The 17,698-nt window shown below is 38.6% G+C and overlaps 1 protein-coding gene across 1 annotated transcript in view; it reads right to left on the bottom strand.

Annotated features, from left to right (window-relative positions):
* LOC123510957 (glutamate receptor ionotropic, delta-2-like) overlaps positions 1-14,323 on the bottom strand; it is a 14,515-nt gene extending 192 nt beyond the window's left edge. Inside the window, 10 exon segments of the mRNA XM_045266492.1 lie at positions 1-370; positions 545-724; positions 1,002-1,250; positions 1,627-1,785; positions 2,519-2,611; positions 2,613-2,701; positions 7,783-7,972; positions 10,196-10,324; positions 10,326-11,310; positions 14,075-14,323. The exon segment at positions 1-370 is cut by the window's left edge and continues 192 nt beyond it. Of these exon segments, the coding sequence (XP_045122427.1) occupies positions 92-370; positions 545-724; positions 1,002-1,250; positions 1,627-1,785; positions 2,519-2,611; positions 2,613-2,701; positions 7,783-7,972; positions 10,196-10,324; positions 10,326-11,024 (2,067 nt within the window). The 5' untranslated portion in view covers positions 11,025-11,310; positions 14,075-14,323 and the 3' untranslated portion in view covers positions 1-91.
* Positions 14,324-17,698: the final 3,375 nt, after the last annotated feature.

Raw genomic sequence — 17,698 nt, 5'->3', positions numbered from 1 at the left:
TCCTTCGTCATTTATCAGGTTATATTAGGTCATTTATCACAGACTGCCCCACAAAGGCCAATAGATCTGCTGCTGCTTGTTTCCGTAGTGTTTAATTGCCTTTTACCACCGCCCTAATCACGTAGTTTCCCTTCTCGTCAAATCCCGAAACAACACCGCCTGGCGATGGTGTATGAGGGCCGTTGCTCATTAGAGTCTTTTGGTTGAACGGCGAGAGCCCGTTGATCTTTGGTAGTTCTCTAGAGGACACTGGAAAGGCGAAAAACATCCGTGCGATGACGAACTCAAGTAGGAGGAGGAGTACGCCTGATGCGCTGCCTAGGAGGAGGATCAGGAAGGGCCCTTGCAGGTGGTTAAGGTTTAGCACTACCTGTAGCAAAGTGAGAATATATAACATCATCTATATAATCAATTAATTCATTCATTTCTTTATATATCTATTTATGTATATATCAATTTTATTTTACATTTTTGCTCATTGTGTGAATAATGCTGAAACACGTGGAAGTTTCCCCTTAATATAAAGTTTTAATCACGCCCTCACTTGTCCGTCATTTCGTTTTGCGTCCGCCTCCATCTTCTCTTTCTTCTTCTGCAGTGGCGTCTTATTGTCCTGTGCCTCCTTCAGATAAATGGAATATAGGTCCCTCTCCCACTTGTCAATGAGTCCGGCCTGCAGGCAATACGCCATCACACTGTCAAAAGTTTTCCTGTAGGGAACACCCTGCGTGGAGAGCGAGGTCACTGGTTAATAAAACCTTGATTATCTCTTCCGTTATAATAAAGTAAAGTATTGTTTAAAACAACCTATATAGCGTTTTCCTCTAAAACTACGTGTATTCTTGGACATCACCTATTATGAGCAGTGGATTACAACTTCAGAATGACGCTTTCAGATGAATACGAAAGCCTACTAAGGTGCAGGAGAAAATAAGAAAACAAATTGCAGAAGAATAGAAAAGATAATTCAAAACCACAGACTGCACTGGCTTCACAAGTACCTTGGGGAACGCCCAGGCATAACCTCCAGGGAAGAACTCCTCAGTGGCCACGTGGAGGTCCGTCTCTCCGTTGGCATTGGTGTATTCTGTCTTGACGATAATGTTGAGGTTGCTCTTGAAGTAGATGTAAGCATAACTTCCCTTCTGGACCTTCTCCATGCTGTCGCTGGATGACAGGAACGACATCTCCTGGAACATCCTCTTGTAGAGCGGCACGTTGGAGGTGGAGAACAGCTGGTACTCTGAGCCCTGCATTTAGAGAATCTTTGTACGTGTCAGTGTTTATTGATGTGATGCGCAATGTGTTGATCTCATGTGCTGCTGAATATCGTGTATTCTGATTATTTGCACATGATTTTTGTTTTCCTTCCGTGAACGTTATACGACTTTTATGTTTTGATGTGCTGACAGTGAATTTGTGTATATGTGTCAATACAGTTACAATATAATACACCTTACTTGACACATAAAGATTACATCGGAATCAGGACTTCAGGGGAAAAAAAAAAGAGGAAAATACAAATGCATTGATCTGAAGGTGTCTCAAATTGATATTTCAAGTTGTGCATTAGATGTAGAAAATATAATGTGTTTTTTTTTTTTTTTTTCTTAATGCTTCACGAACCTTTGCGTCGATCATCCCGAACTCTAGATTGGAACGCATGAGCTGTTTAAGCGTATCAAGCGTTGGAGGTACGAAGGGTACCGCCAGGGCTGCCGTCAGCGAGGTCTTGTAGTAAGTAGTGATGAGGAGGCCGTACAGGAGCCAGAATCCTAGAAACACCTGAACACGGGGTGAAATAATCCTAAAAGTTAAACTTTCAGTCTTTTCTTTTATGGGACGCGCGTATCTTGAGGTAAAAAAGAATAAATTAAAAAATAACGTGGATTTTTTTTCAGGTCATTGAGGAAGTAGTTATCAGTTATTTAATTTTAGGAAGTGACTTTCGTAGTTACTAACGGCTTTAATTGCGAGCATATAAAATATTTCAAGTTGTGGTGTTATCCTTTAAAATTACGTTTTCTGTGATAAGACAAAGTATTTCAAGCCCAACTTAGGAATTTCAAGTTTACATTCAGTGTGTAACAACAAAGTTTAAAGTTGCTTCCTTAATCAGACTTATAAAAAACAACAAATACACTAAAATATAGTATAGAGATACAAGACAAACTGGCATCGATTAAACAAAAGCACTCCATGACAATCCCAGAGAGACATTCACCAGTACTCAGAAACGCTTTTCTCTTTCACCAAGACTGTTCTAAAGTCCACAGTGATGATTATTCTTGTTCTGAAAAACGTTTCCCCTCCTAGTAAACTATAAATATGATTAATCTATCATTAGAACTATAAAAAGAAACAACCTTAAAATCCCGTTTACTACTTAATTTCAAATGTATTGTAATCAATCAAGCTGCGGCAAAAATCTTTGGGAATATCATCAGATGTCACTCTGTCATACACAAAACCAGGAGAAACAACACAGTGCAATGAAACTTTAGCTTGAAATTCTTACCCTGCCAGAGGAGAGCCAGGGGATGGTGAAGAGGGACTGGTTGACAAAGGCGCCGAATATGTGCATGAAGGCTCTGGAGGGCACCAAGTAAGTAAGTCCCCAGCAAGGCCTGTGCCCGGTATATGATGTAGTAGAGGATCACTCCAGTCACAATAGATAACAGAGCCAACAGCCACACTCCACCTACAACGAGACATACAGTCACATACTCTATAGATGACACGTCTATATGGTTTGTATAGCTATGGTAACGGTGTGGCATAATATAAGTGTGATCTATATATTAGTGACAGAGGGATAGTAAGTATGAACACTGGTTTTGAATGCAAAGTACCCTGTAGGTAAAATAAGGCGTTATAAAGATGTAAGAAAAAATTATGTATCGGTACAGATGTGTATGGTTATATTATGGTCTTCCTATATATTAGATATCAAAGAGATAGAGAGGAAAAAAAGGAAAGGTCTTTTTTTTCTTTATCTCGAGGAGAATATAACACATTCCTTTCCAGCCTTGTAATTAGAAACCTAAGGAACATTCTTTCGTATATTCGTCATCATCAAGTCACGAACATGGACACAAAGCAAGGCACCGCAGACTAACCAAACTTCCTAACTCCCTCTTTGTTCTGCGTCGTCCCTCGACGTTAACCCCTTTTGTACTGGGACGCATTTTATACCTTGAGGTCTGAGTACAATTAGACGATTTAATTAACATTAGGAAGGGTTTATGTAGGTCAGAATACTAATGGCTAGAGTCTTTACTATTTCTAATTCTTCACACAAGTTTCTGAAGCTGTAAAAATCGCCAAATAGTAACCAGAATGAATATGAAAATGCGTCCTGGTACTCAAGGGGTTAAGTGGTAGATGAATGGAACGAACTCAGTAAGGACATAGTATACACACAGACATTGGATAGTTTCAGATGGGTAGATAAGTTTATAGATGAGGATAGCTTATGGATGAGGATGGTCTTTAGTGTTCAGGAACTGTAGATCACCTAGCCTTTTGACCTTTGCAGTTTCCGTTTTTCTCCATATTCATATATTCTAAGTATCCTGATTTGATGTCTCCTTATGTATTTAGTGATGCATCTTCAGCAGATTAAAGGACTTAAGACTGAAGACAGACGCAAAATAACAGTGAAAGTAACATAATCTACCTACAAAACATACACTCATCGTAGATCAAGGTATCAAGACTAGGAAACACAATATAGATAACGTTACCGGATCTCTGACCATGACTGTGTATGTAGGCAGTGTTATCAGAGCACGGGAAGGCGTTAAGCAAAGTCCTTATCACCATTACTCTCACTTGTCTCACTCTCACCTACGCACATCCGGATTCTCACCTCTGCCGCTTTCCTTGTCACTTTTACCATTCTCATTATCAGCTTTAATATTTCAATTAACGCTTATCTTCTCGCATGTCTCTCATCTGTGTTGACAATATGCATTCCTCTCTTATCTCTTATTCTGGCCTAGTATTCTGAGACTCTTGTGTTTTAACTTGACTGGAAGCTAAAGTTAAAGATGTTTTCATGATTATGATGTCAGTTAGACAAGGAATTTGTATCTTCAATACTAAAAATTCCTGTTAGATTAATACAAAATAAGAAGTGAAGGACGTGGAGGAGAAGGACGAGGGGAAACGAGAAAGAGGAGGAATGTGGATCAGGAAAAAAGCAGAAAAAGAAAAATAAGAACAAAAACGGAAAGAGCAAAAAGAATGCGACGAAAACAAGATGAAGAACAAGAAGAAAAAATATACCATTCCTAGCCCTACTTCATTCGTTCTGAGCCTATCATGTATAACCAACAGGACATCGATCAGCACCTGCCACTCCTCATACGTGTGCTACTCTTTCATTCCCGTATCGATGCAAGTTGGTGTGTTCTCGTGTATGTGTTGGCGCCCTGATTGCCGTGGCTTCCCGTTCTGTTTACGTGTGCAATGGGATGATGTGCAGGGGGCCGAAGTTCTCCCTTTGCTTATCACATTGTTTCTAGACGTGTTATGGGAGCTACTTATGACATATGTATTTTTTCTTGTTTGTATTCATCTCATATATAGGATGACTATATTGACTGACCCATTACACACACACACACACACACACACACACACACACACACACACACACACATTTTCAGTGTATTTTTTTTACATTGCCTAACTAATAAACCGTTTATTATTATTATTATTATTATTATTATTATTATTATTATTATTATTATTATTATTATTATTATTACACACGACGGCATTCATATCTACCTGACTATATCAATTTTACATGTACACACTTATCAAACACTTGTCTTTTCCCTCAACTGCAAGAAAAAAACAATGAAAAGAAGAAAGAGAATAGAAGTGTCTCAATTTACTAAAATAAGGAAAGTAGTTACATGACGCTAGGGAAGAGTGATACAAATATAAGCGTTAGTCATTTCAGGAAAAGGAAGGAAGGGAGAAGGAAAAGGAAGTGGGTGTAGGAGGAAGAGGAAGGTCATACGAGGGAAGGAGGAAGGAAAGGCCAATGAAGTGAGAGAATATACATGAGGAAAATGAGTCATTTTTACATATTCATAAGGAAAAGAAAATAATGACGGTGACAAAACAATTATAAGGCTCATGAATAAATATAACATAAGATAAGTCACAGTTAAGGAAGTGAGAGTCTGTTTTGTTGAAAGCAGTGAGTAGAAATGAATAAGTTAGTAGAAATGTGTGTATGAGTGTTTTTGAGGAGGGAATGATTCGTGACTGTGAAAGAGTACTGAATACTAATTCGCGAGGAGTGGAAATGGGTGAATAACACTTAGAACACTCTCTCTCTCTCTCTCTCTCTCTCTCTCTCTCTCTCTCTCTCTCTCTCTCTCTCTCTCTCTCTCTCTAGGCCAAACGTGCAGTAACACTTTTTCTAGACTTATCTACCATGTTCTAGAAATATCTTAGACTTATGTAGGCATTGTAGATAGGAGAATAACAAGATAAAGCTGCATTGTCTCCCTAAATCACACTTCATTATCGACAGCAGGACATAAAAACAACTATTACCATGGACACAATGTAGCCAGATGAAAGAACATTCGTTTTATACAACAAGAAAATGTGTGTGTGTGTGTGTGTGTGTGTGTGTGTGTGTGTGTGTTGACCTATAAATTCCCACAAACTAACCCTTGCTTCCTCCTTAAAGTCTAAAAAAAATCATCTAAGAAAGTAACATCGTTCAGTTAATGGAGATGTCTTTTTCTATGATACCCAAACCTTAAAAATAACTAGAATTTTCATCCTAATTCTGAAATTTTGATCTTAATCGGTGAGCAAATTAATAACTAAATTCGTGACCAAATGAGTGAGTAGATAGGTAAATAAAATGATGGACAAAATAGTGAGAAAACGAATGGAAAAAAGATGAGTGAAACAGTGAATTGTGTTTCATATTTTTAAACGTGTAAATGCGCATGCAAATGTAGAAGCAAAGGAAGAATGTTCCTAAATGTGTCTATAAATGACTGAATGAGTAAAAACTATGTAGAGTAAACAAAATACAAGGAGTGTGAATAAGTAGGAAAGAATAGGAAGATAAACAGCAGAAGTGTGAAGAAATGAGTAACGAAATTAAATGTCTAGACACCTTATGATAAACAGACAAAGAAAATCAAATACCTTTGTAATCTTCTGGAGTTCTGGAATCTCTTCACAACAATATATTCAAGCAAATCCAAGATAAGGATTTTGATTAGGCAGACAACGATGAATTTCACGAGTAAAACGAAAATCTAACACACAACTAATTTATTTTTCTTTTCTCTTTTTCTTTCTATTTAATTTTTCATCTCGATTTGTTCAGTCACGTATATTTTCTTAATAATTTCTTGTTTGTACTTCCCTAGGTGTGTACATTTGACACACACACACACACACACACACACACACACACACACACACACACACACACACACACACACACACACACACACACACACACACACACACACACACACACACACACACACACACACACACACACACACACACACATTACAAGTCCACAAAACAGCTTTTTTACTGCTCGTTACCCATGGAAATGAAACTGTGCCTTCCTGTTTATTTCATGCAAGCTCTTTACACACGAAGGCACGTAGTTGGTGAAATTAGCTTCCTGGAACCTCCTTGTATTTGTTTATTTGAAAGGTGATATTTATTTTCAAGTGTCATTACAAGGTGCTTTAGGATAATTTTAAGGCATGAATTAGTTTATATCGTATCTGCATGCTGTCTTTTTTTTTTTTTTTATACCATGTGGGCTTTTCACGGGAATTTATGGGCTAAAGGGGATACATATTAAGGGTACCTCCTATTTCAAAGCCCACCCGCTAGGAAACCGTTGCCCCGAGTGAGGAAGCCCAACCTACACTCAGACCGTAGACAGGATTCGAACCCGTGCGCTTGGAGACCCCTCGGATCCCAAAGCACGCACGGATCCTTTTCTCTTCCATGTCTATTTCATGTTTTCATTTGATTCTTTACTTGCAAGGTTGCCATTCACTTTGCATTACTTTCTTTTTTATCTATTCTTTCTTTTCTTCTTATCGTATTATCTATTCTCTTTTGCTTGGTTATTATATCAAGTCATGCATGCATAGCTATTAGTATATCATCTTCCTCCCCTCTTTCTTATGCCTCTCCTTTCTACCGTAATTTTCTCTCTATCCCCTCTCGTCATAAACATTTCTAGTGTGAACTTTTTTTTCTGTCCCTTTTTACTATAATCTTCCTCTTCACTTCGTTTCCCCAGTTATAGCCTTTTAGATCCCTCCTTCTGAGTAAAACCTACCTTCCTTGATTCTTAATCCCTCTTTCTTTTCCTCCCATCAGCCCTTCCACACCCTTTTCCGACCTTCCTTTCCCTTTTTACTCCTATACCGAGTCAACTTCTATCCTTAATATTTATTGCTCTTAACCGGAATCAGAAACGAAGAAAAGATTACAGGAAATAATCACAGCAGATTCATTTGTCATCATCAGATTAACTGATTACATTACCCTCACCTAAACTCATTACTTGATATTTTTATGACAGAAAGACACTAGTGTTACGAGCAAAAGAACAAAAAGTAAATGAACAAACGGATAAAGGTAATGAGGCCTACTGAGATGTCGGTTCTTAGAGGTCAAAAAGGTCCAGAGTTTAAAGATAGTGTCATGAAACCTCCGTCTTGAAGGAATTTAAATCATAGGAATCAAATAACTTACTGCTAAAAGGCTTTATGAGTTTAAGCCAAGGAGGACTCGGGCGGCTCTTTGCAGTGACGAAGCTCAGTGGATCGTTGTAGTATATCCTGGTGAAGTCCACGCTGAAGATTCGCTCGAGAGTCAAGGAGAGGACGAGAGAAAAGTTGGCTCTTCGAAACTCAACATCCCCTACGACACCAACCCAGTGGCCCTGCGTGGAGGAGATGCTATGTAAAGCAGGTTAATGAGTTAGGATAAGATGTGTTAATCTAATTTAGTTTAGTTCACTCAGTGAGTGAGTGAGTGAGTTATTCAGTCAGTCAGGCAGTCAATCATTCAGTCACTCAGGTCAAGTTAATTGAATAAGATTAGGTCAGATCAAATAGTTAGTGTGAGGATTGCAGTTACTCTAAATTCACCACATATCATGAGAGTTGTAACCTTCATTTAACTAAATCATCCAGATTGGTATAGTAACCGAGACTAAACGCGATTAAGTTATTAGTATGAAAAAAATATTACTTTTAACTCACATGTAACAGCCATTATTCTGCTAAATGGCCTTGTTCGGTGTGTTAATTGAGATAAGTTACTTCGCCTTTTGAATATGCGGTGCAAGTGCTCGTAAATCAAGGCGTCCAGTATAAAGAGAGTCATTATTGTTCGTCACAACTATGCCACACTATAACCAACATGTGCTCGGCGAGTATTCGTCGTGGCCATAGACCCTGGATTGCATTTTTCAACACATCTGATTTTTATCTTGACTGTTTTCTTTTAGCTTTTACTGTAATTCAATAGAGTTTTTGTAAGAGTCTTTCATGATTTTAGTGTTTAATTGATAAGGATTTTATATTGTCAATAAGAAAAACAAGTATCATCTGAACCTGACAATTCATCTCCTTGACTTGAAAATAGTTCTGTTGAGAGTATATATAAATGGTTTCAGGATAAGAATAGTGGTGAGTGCAAAGGATAAATCTACTGTAAGTGTGATGTACGCCCTCTCTCTATGATTAAACCTTCACAAGACAATTCGTGCATCGATGTTCACGGTAATTTATCAAAGTGTCTTTCATCATTCTCAAATGGGTGATGACGCGACAAAAATCCCTACCAATCGATTTTTCGTATCAGTCATGTAGCAGAACGAATATTTATGACTCCACCTCATGTCCAAACTTTATGGCAGCAATTCTGATGTGTTATTGTTTATTGTGGCAGTGCTGACGGAATATTGTGTTCCTGCGCCTTATACATCAGTCTTACCGGCAGGTGGAGGCGGGGAGCAATCGTAGATCGAGATAGATGGCTGAAAAAGTGACGACAGACTTATTGGAGTAAATAAAAGAGGCAGAAGTCGTACTTGTTCTTCATAATTATCGAACGTACTCCTTTCTTGACGTTTATTACTTGTTCTTTGTCACCAGCTACTTTTCTCTTTTTTCATAGAAGAGGAAAAGGTATCTTGTTTGTATATTAATAAGGGCTGATTGAGCTATGTCACCTATTCATCCCAGAACGAAAGAAGGAACACGCACGAACACGCACACACACACACACACACACACACACACACACACACACACACACACACACACACACACACACACGTGATTAGCTGGTTTCCTTATGATTGGGTAACATCATGCAAAGTTACGTGTCACCTGATGCATCCTATACCATCACTGCTGAAGCTAAAAGATGTCATGACAAGATAATAGATTACCAAATGCATAATTAGTACTCCCGCCAGCTCTTAGGGATGACCAAAGGAAGTGTTGACAATATGATGATCCTTGATTCTACTTAGGTCGCCCTGCACTGAAGGAATCTAGCTTGACTTCTAAGGTTATTTCTGTCATGCATCATGTACTGTTGGTTTCATGTTCACGATACCAGTATTTGCTGAAAGATGTTTTTTTTGAGGTTAACTTAATTTTTGTTAATGATTGTTGCTTGATTACATTTATTATTACTGTCATTATTATTATTATTATTATTATTATTATTATTATTATTATTATTATTATTATTATTATTATTATTATTATTATTATTATTATTATTATTATTATTATTATTATTATTATTATTATTATTGTAGTAGTAGTAGTAGTAGTAGTAGTAGTAGTAGTAGTAGTAGTAGTAGTAGTAAAAGTAGTAGTAGAGCGGTAGTCGTAGTAGTATAAGGGCTGATGAAAATGATAGCCATAAAATCTTATTAATCTATATTGGATAACACACACACACACACACACACACACACACACAGACAGACAAACACAATGCAAAATGTACCATACGCGTCATGTAACTGTTGCGTGTGTGTGTGTGTGTGTGTGTGTGTGTGTGTGTGTGTGTGTGTGTGTGTGTGTGTGTGTGTGTGTGTGTGTGTGTGTGTGTGTGTGTGTGTGTGTGTGACATTACTCACGTCGTCCTTTAGATAGCCCCACAGTCCGTCCTCAGGCATCACCAACTCATAGGTGAAGTTGAGTGTATCAGCAATCACCTCCAACATGAACACGTCCAGCGAGGGCTTGGGAATCACCACCCTGGAGCCTCGGACCTTTGTAGTAGTCGGTGAAGGGGCGGAAGTCCAGCGTCACTCCCCTCATCTTCGTCCCGTAAAAATTTTTCATTTGCTCTGGGAAAATATTGTCACTATTATCAAACCCTTTCCCTTTCTCCCACCTGTTAACGAAGAGCACCTGTGTGGACCCTGAAGAGTGGAAGAGCTGGCGAATCATGATCCCATATGAGTCTCTCCTAGTGTCGGTCTTCACTAAAGCCGCCACGTTTTCCTCGTCGATCAGTCGCTCGTCGAGAAGGAATTCATGTGCCTCAGACTCATTGAGGAACTGTATAATGAAGTAACGCGTGAGTTGCATGTTGGAGGAGTCTGTGAGGAGCGGCATGAGGCTTGAATCAGGAGGACGTGTCATCAAGAAAGTGAAACACGAGAAGAGAGTCACTCGTTCTGTGTTTTTGTTGATGTAGTCAATAGTACTCTTTCCTTCTTTTGGGTCGAGAGTGAGGTGTGAGTGCTTCCAGGGTTGTTGGCGAAGGGTGTTGTCACTCATCACCACCCACAGGCACTGAGGCGTGTACTCATCTGCTAGTAAGTACATGACCTTCGCCAGATTTTCGTCAGTAATATCTGCAGACTCATTAACTTTCTCCGCAGTGTCACTGATGAAATTCCCCACTGCAAAGTGATCCAGCAGAACCAGAAGGAGACAAACCACTACCTTCCCATGCATAGTGAGGCCGTGAGGGCGTTGATGAAGGCGAGGGAGAAATGAGTAGAATGAGGGAAATCCATGCGTTCCCCTCCGTGGTGGGTAAGCAACAACGAAGACAGGGGAACAGAAACGATTTATATCCCCGCCCAATGCCGCCCGTCCCCTGTAATATTGAAATCTCGGTTCCTTCGACTCCACACTTTCATTCGTGATCGATCAAGACTACGCCCTGATATCCACGTACAAAAATATCCTCAAACCCTACAACAGAAAGATTCCCAGCTATCTTCATTGCATCAATGCTCTGAAATTAAGGAAATGTAAGTTAATGAAGGAAATAGAACGGAAATTGTACCTTGCTGTTAAAATACAAATGTCACACGTGCGCAGAGATGCTGGTTAATAAGTTATATCTTCCACTGCGAGTGAAATTTACGTAAATTTACTCAAGCTCGGTGTGATTTCTGACAAACACGCAAAGACTGACTTTTGCACTTTATTTCTTTTTTATTTTATGAGCGTAAAAAAGAAATAAGAAAGGAAATGTGTGATTGAATAGAGAAAAGAGAGTGCAATTAATTTCTACAAATATGCTTATAATATAAATTCAAAAGAAGAGATAAATAAAATAAAATAAAAATAGAAGAGAAAAAAGAAATAATATCAATAAACCATGTAGAAAGGCACAACCAGCGAATAAAAAGATAAATAAACAAGACGAATAAATATAAGAAATGAAGCAAAAAAGAAAGAATCGGTAATCATAGTAATGCATACAAAGCAGGGCCAGTGTTTGGACAGCAGTGTTATGCAAGACTTCCAAATAACGTTTCCTAGTAGGCGTGATGACGGAAGGAAATAGTAGTAGTAGTAGTAGTAGTAGTAGTAGTAGTAGTAGTAGTAGTAGTAGTAATATTAGTAAGATTGGTAATAGTAGTAGAATTAGTAGTAGTAGTAGTAATCGACCGTGTGGCATCGTTATGAGATGGTGGCGGTGGCTGGGCAATGATTTGAAAAAATAGCCCGCACAGACGGGATCAATGTTGATCTTCGCGAACAGTTCATATCATGGGGAGGTTGGTCAAAATGGTCTGGGCTTACTGAAACGATGAAGTCTGTATGCATGCATTGAAGATGGACAGAATAAACTGAGGAGAAAGAAGAAAGTCTTGTGCAGTAAACCACGGAGGAAGAGATGCGATTGATGACTGTCGGAAGGCGGCTGCACCAGAACGGCAGGAAGATAACATTACGGCTGAAAGAGCGCAATCGATATGAGAGGGTTGATGAACGAGCGCCAGCGGTGGACCTTCGCGTGGCGCATACTCGGCACGTGAGCGGACGGCTGTGCAGTGTTAATGGTTGAAGAAGACGGTGACGGCTGATGTTCTGAAACGGGACTGACTAAATTCATTTGGGTATAGTGAGGACGAACCGAATTTCGCTGTGAAGGACGATTAACTAGTAATAGTAGTAGTAGTAGTAGTAGTAGTAGCAGTAGTAGTAGTATAGTAGTAATAGTATTATAGTAATATTATTATCAGTAGTAATAATAATAGTAGAAGTAGCAGTAGTAGTAGTAGTAGTAGTAATAGTAGTAGTAGTAGTAGTAGTAGTAGTAGTAGTAGCAGTAATAGTAGCAGTAATAATAGTAGTAGATGCAGTAGTAGTATTATAGTAAGCGCAGGCTTTGGAAGACGAAGGAAGGAGGAGGAGGACGATGACGATGTTTAGAATTAGGAGAAGGAAGAAAAGAAGGGAACAAGAAGAGGAGAGTGCCGAGAAAAATTAGAGGATAACAAGTAGACGATAAGGACAAGAGGATGACAAGGACCACGATAAAGAGGAAATATTGTATGTGTATGCGGAGAGTACAAGGCAGTACAGCAGAGTTACTTGAGAAACATGTGAAACAAGCGTGACATAGAAACATACCGTGTTCTTGTAATGACAAAGAACATGACGTGTTGTCTTTAAGTAATAACAGTAAGATAACAGGGATGTGTGTGTATATGTCTGTGTGTGTGTGTGTGTGTGTGTGTGTGTGTGTGTGTGTGTGTGTGTGTGTGTGTGTGTGTGTGTGTGTGTGTGTGTGTGTGTGTGTGTGTGTGTGTGTGTGTGTGTGTGTGTGTGTGTGTGTGTGTGTGTGTGTGTGTGTGTGTGTGTGTGTGTGTGTGTGTGTGTGTGTGTGTGTGTGTGTGTGTGTGTGAGTTTTATTCTCCTCTCCCCCCTTCGTACCCTATTATCTTGGTTTCTATCACTTCATTCTCACTATTGATGTACTCTGGCAGCGGCAACATTCCTTCATTACTTTTCCATCCCTTCCTTTTCTTTCTTTACCTGAGCATTAACAATATTATTAGAGCATTTTTATATAGTATCCTTTCCTTCAGTCGTCCTTTTCCTCTACCTCGTTTAACCAACCCCTCCTTTTTTTCTATTTCTTTTTTTTTTTTTTTTTTTTTTTTTCTCTGCCGCCTTGTTCATTCCTCCTAGCGTATAGATTCGATTATTTCTGAGTCCGTCGCAGTGCCACTACTCCGCCTCGCACAACCGCCGCCTCAGTCACCCTAAAAAATGAACGTCTGCGCCCCGCCCACCGCGCCTTCTCGCCTTCTTATCATTAAGTACACTAACCTCGTCCTTCACGACACCGTATCAGTCTTTAGTTATTTACCCCACGTGAATGATTTACTACGAAGCACCACGAGAAGAAGAGAGAAACAAGCTTTAGAGATCCTAGACTCTTGCATTGTTCCATATAGAATTTGATTAATGTAAAAAGCTCCTTAAAAACTTAAAAATAGATGGAAGAAAACAGAAGAAAAAGAAATTACGGTGGAAGCAAAATAAATAAAGAAAATTAGGAGTCGTGTGTTATCTAGAGACGTTTCGTGGTTAAGGAACATGAAAGGCCAGTATTGAAACAGCAAGGCACAATATTTCACACCTGTTACTCTTTATAGTCTCTTTCAGCACCACCAAATTACCACTCACAGCACAGACACAAAAAAATGAAGACTCAAAGTTACACATGAAGGTTTGGAATCTACTACACTTCTACTCACACACGTTGCATCTAAGGGTGAGAACTGCTACTCCTTGTGTGCAGGTGAGCCAGGTAGTGCCCGCGGGAAGGTGACAGGTGACTAAACCTTACTTGAGGACTTACCTGAGTGGAAGGTTTCGTCTTAACTACACGCATGCGTTCTCTCTCGCCTACGTCTACAGTCGCTCTTAATTATGCAAGTAATATTCCTGTGCACGAAAAACTTGCTGACTCGCAACGTATGACTGTAAGCGGCTCCATTACTGCTTGTGCAACCTCTTCATGACCAGCACCACGGTTATCACTATCGCGCACGGGCATTACCTGTTCTCATGACCTAAGCAGACGACCTCTATGGGAAAACTGAAACATGGCACATATCAGTCTCATTTAGTCACCGTCGCACGTATAAGATAGAGAAAGGAAAAAACAACAACTGAGCAAAATGTGTGAAGGTACGGATAAACATGCTTTCATATTATTCTTTTCCATTTTCTTTCCTTTCTTACAAGATCAGGCCAGATTTGATCCCAGTTTATTCTTTTTCCTATTTCCTTTTCTTACATATTCATTTATGTTCTTGGCATATCGCGTGTTTAGTGTCCTTCTCTTCCCTTATATCCTTCTGTTAGATAAGCGGCATGCATAATTGTCCTGTTGCCATTCTGCGTGTGTGTGTTTTTGTATGTAGGATGTTTGTAGTTCCCGCCTCTCTCATAATGACTGTGGTTAAAACCATATGTGTACAACAAGTTTATCTACGTCTTAATATCTAGGTTTTTTTTTTCAGTTTATTGGCAAAAAGCTGGAAAGTATACCGTGAAAAGATGCATAGAAAGATACATAGAAGATATACAGTAAAAAAGAAAAGAAAAAAAGAAAAACAGAAATACAGAAAACAGATACAGTAAATGGGTAATACTGTTGTAGGTGATATAGTATTAGAACTGAATTTAAGTATACGCTGCAGTGTTCCTCCTCCTCCTCTAAGCCAGGCCTGCTGTAAATAACGCCATAGAAAATGAATATTCACCGTACAGGAATACTATCACCCATATAGCGTGTAGTGACCTCCGCTGTCCACCCACCACCCATTGTTCCTGTGTGTGTCGCCCAGATAAGATTAAAAAAACTGAAGCCGCCAGTCATTTATCGTATTGCTTCCCACTCACTTCTCTTCTTGTCATACACGACCTCGTTCTCATGTCACCTCCGCTCGTATGTTTAAGCGTCTACGTGTCTTCTTTTAACTACTCTCAACATCTTTCTAGTATTTTCTATTCATTATTTTTTTTTCATTTGTTAATTTATCTTTTTTTATAAGTAGTGATTTAACCAGGCTTCTGTTTCATTAATAGGAAACGCGAATGTGGTTATGACTAATTATTTTTGTAGCTTTAGAAAATAGTTTTAATGGAGGTCCAAAGGATTCAGGAGAGCGGGTTTTCAAACAATACCCTTCAGAATGCGTCAAGGGAACCGATTTTTTAAACCTCTGCACTCTCATAAAAACTCATTTCAAAAGCATCAGAGGTAACTTGGATGCTCATGGGTAATTTTTCTCTTTTTATTTTCATTGATGATTCCGAATTCTTATTAAATCATCACGAGAATCACGAAAAATACTACAGTGTGGATATACAGTTCACCGCCACGCAGTTTTCTATTCCCATTGTTTTTCCATCAGCCTCTCTTAACTAGGTCTACCAGACATTTTTTTTTGTCGGACGATAATAAGAAGAAAAGAAATAAAAGATAAAAGAAAGAAGTAAACAACTACGACGAAGATGACAACGACGAAACACAAGAAAAAAAAGTTTTGTTTAGTTTTTAACCGTGAATCATTCGTCTATCATATCAACTAAACGCGTGTCCAATATTCACAATCACTTTTACTAATGCCTTTGCTTCCATATATCTCTACCTTACTTTGTTACCCCGCTACGCACACAAGGAATGCGGATCTCGTATGAAAATCACGTCGATTCCCATGAAGAGTCTCGCAACCCATACTTTTCACGTCTCCCGCTGAGGTTTTGCAGAAGAACAAAATAATTGGTCTTTAAACTTCTGCCTCTTCATTAATTCAATCAGCCTGTGTGGCGGAAATTCCGATACCTCCTCCTCGAGTGTCTTAATGGGAGGAGTTCATACATTCCCTTTGAAATCTATTACTGAGTGACGTTCCCTTGAAATTCCTTCCACTCTCTACTCATCGTCATGATGAAGACGCTAATACATTATAGATTGAATGAGTAAATAGTTAGATAGAGAGATATATTATTGCATTTTTTTATTAGATTTTAATTATAAGAGAGAGAGAGAGAGAGAGAGAGAGAGAGAGAGAGAGAGATCAAATTACAAAAATCACACTCCGTTAACGACAGAAAAAAAAATCGTAAAAATGAAGATTAAGTAAACTATGTGAACTTAGACTGTTTCCTGTCACTGTTATCCTCTTTCGCGCCTCGTGGGATGCTGACCTCATTTCTGGAGCGTGTAATCAAGTCTCGCGTCTGAATGGAAAGTGTCGAAATTCATTAGTAGATGTGATGCAATTATTTCTTTTTTACTTGGTTTGTCTAGGTATGCATGTTGTAGGACAAACTCATGTAATTATTCTAGTAGTAGTGGTGGTGACTGTAGTAGTAGTAGTAATAATAGTAGTAGTAGCAGCAGCAGCAGCAGCAGCAGTAGTAGTAGTAGTAGTAGTAGTAGTAGTAGTAGTAGTAATTCTTGGCGTTATTGTTGTCATTGTTTACCACTGCAGCAACGATAACTTCTACTATTACCACCTTTTAACTACAGCAATAACAATAACAACAACAACAACAACAACTACTACTACTACTACTACTACTACTACTACTACTACTACTACTACTACTACTACTACTACTTCTGCTGCTGCTACTACTACTACTACTTGCTTCCACAACAACTTCAACTATTACTACTACTACTACTACTACTACTACTACTACTACTACTACTACTACTACTACTACTACTACTACTACTACTACTCCTGGCTGTGGACACGTAGGCGGAGATCTTGTAAGGATGTTAGCAGCTATTTGACGGTGGCCTTGCGTGATTGTGGCTCAAAGATACCGATCTTTGATATTCACCGACCGTGGCCCCTTGAGCAAGCCTTGGATCTGGCACTCTAGGTAAATGTATTGTGGCACTGTTTTTGTTGTTGTTGTTGTTGCTTTGTGATTGAGGGGATATTGAAAGGAATGTCTTTTCTTTTATCATCTATTTTTGTTTATTATCTATCATTGTTATTTATTTATTTTTTTACTTCGGGAAATTGTGATTGATTGTTGTTTTCGTTACATATGGCAAGTTTGAAATCGGTTTTTGTAATGTGCTTATAGTGTTATAAAAATTGAGCAAAATTTTAATTTCTTTAATATCATGGATAAAGATTTATATATATATATATAAAAAAAAAAACGATAACTGTTAGATCAGGATATCTGGTGTGATTTCTTTTCATTTGATTCATTATTCCTTTCTTCTTACAAGTATTCTTCTATTAAATTTTATTCTGCGATATGCTTTTATTGTTTGTCAAGATTGCTACCTTTCATATCGTTCAGTAAAGATTCAGATAAAGAGATCTGCAGTATTATGA

The sequence above is a fragment of the Portunus trituberculatus genome, chromosome 30 (assembly GCF_017591435.1).
Source record: "Portunus trituberculatus isolate SZX2019 chromosome 30, ASM1759143v1, whole genome shotgun sequence".
Classification (NCBI taxonomy): Eukaryota; Metazoa; Arthropoda; class Malacostraca; order Decapoda; family Portunidae; genus Portunus; species Portunus trituberculatus.
This window is presented reverse-complemented; position numbering and strand designations above follow the sequence as displayed.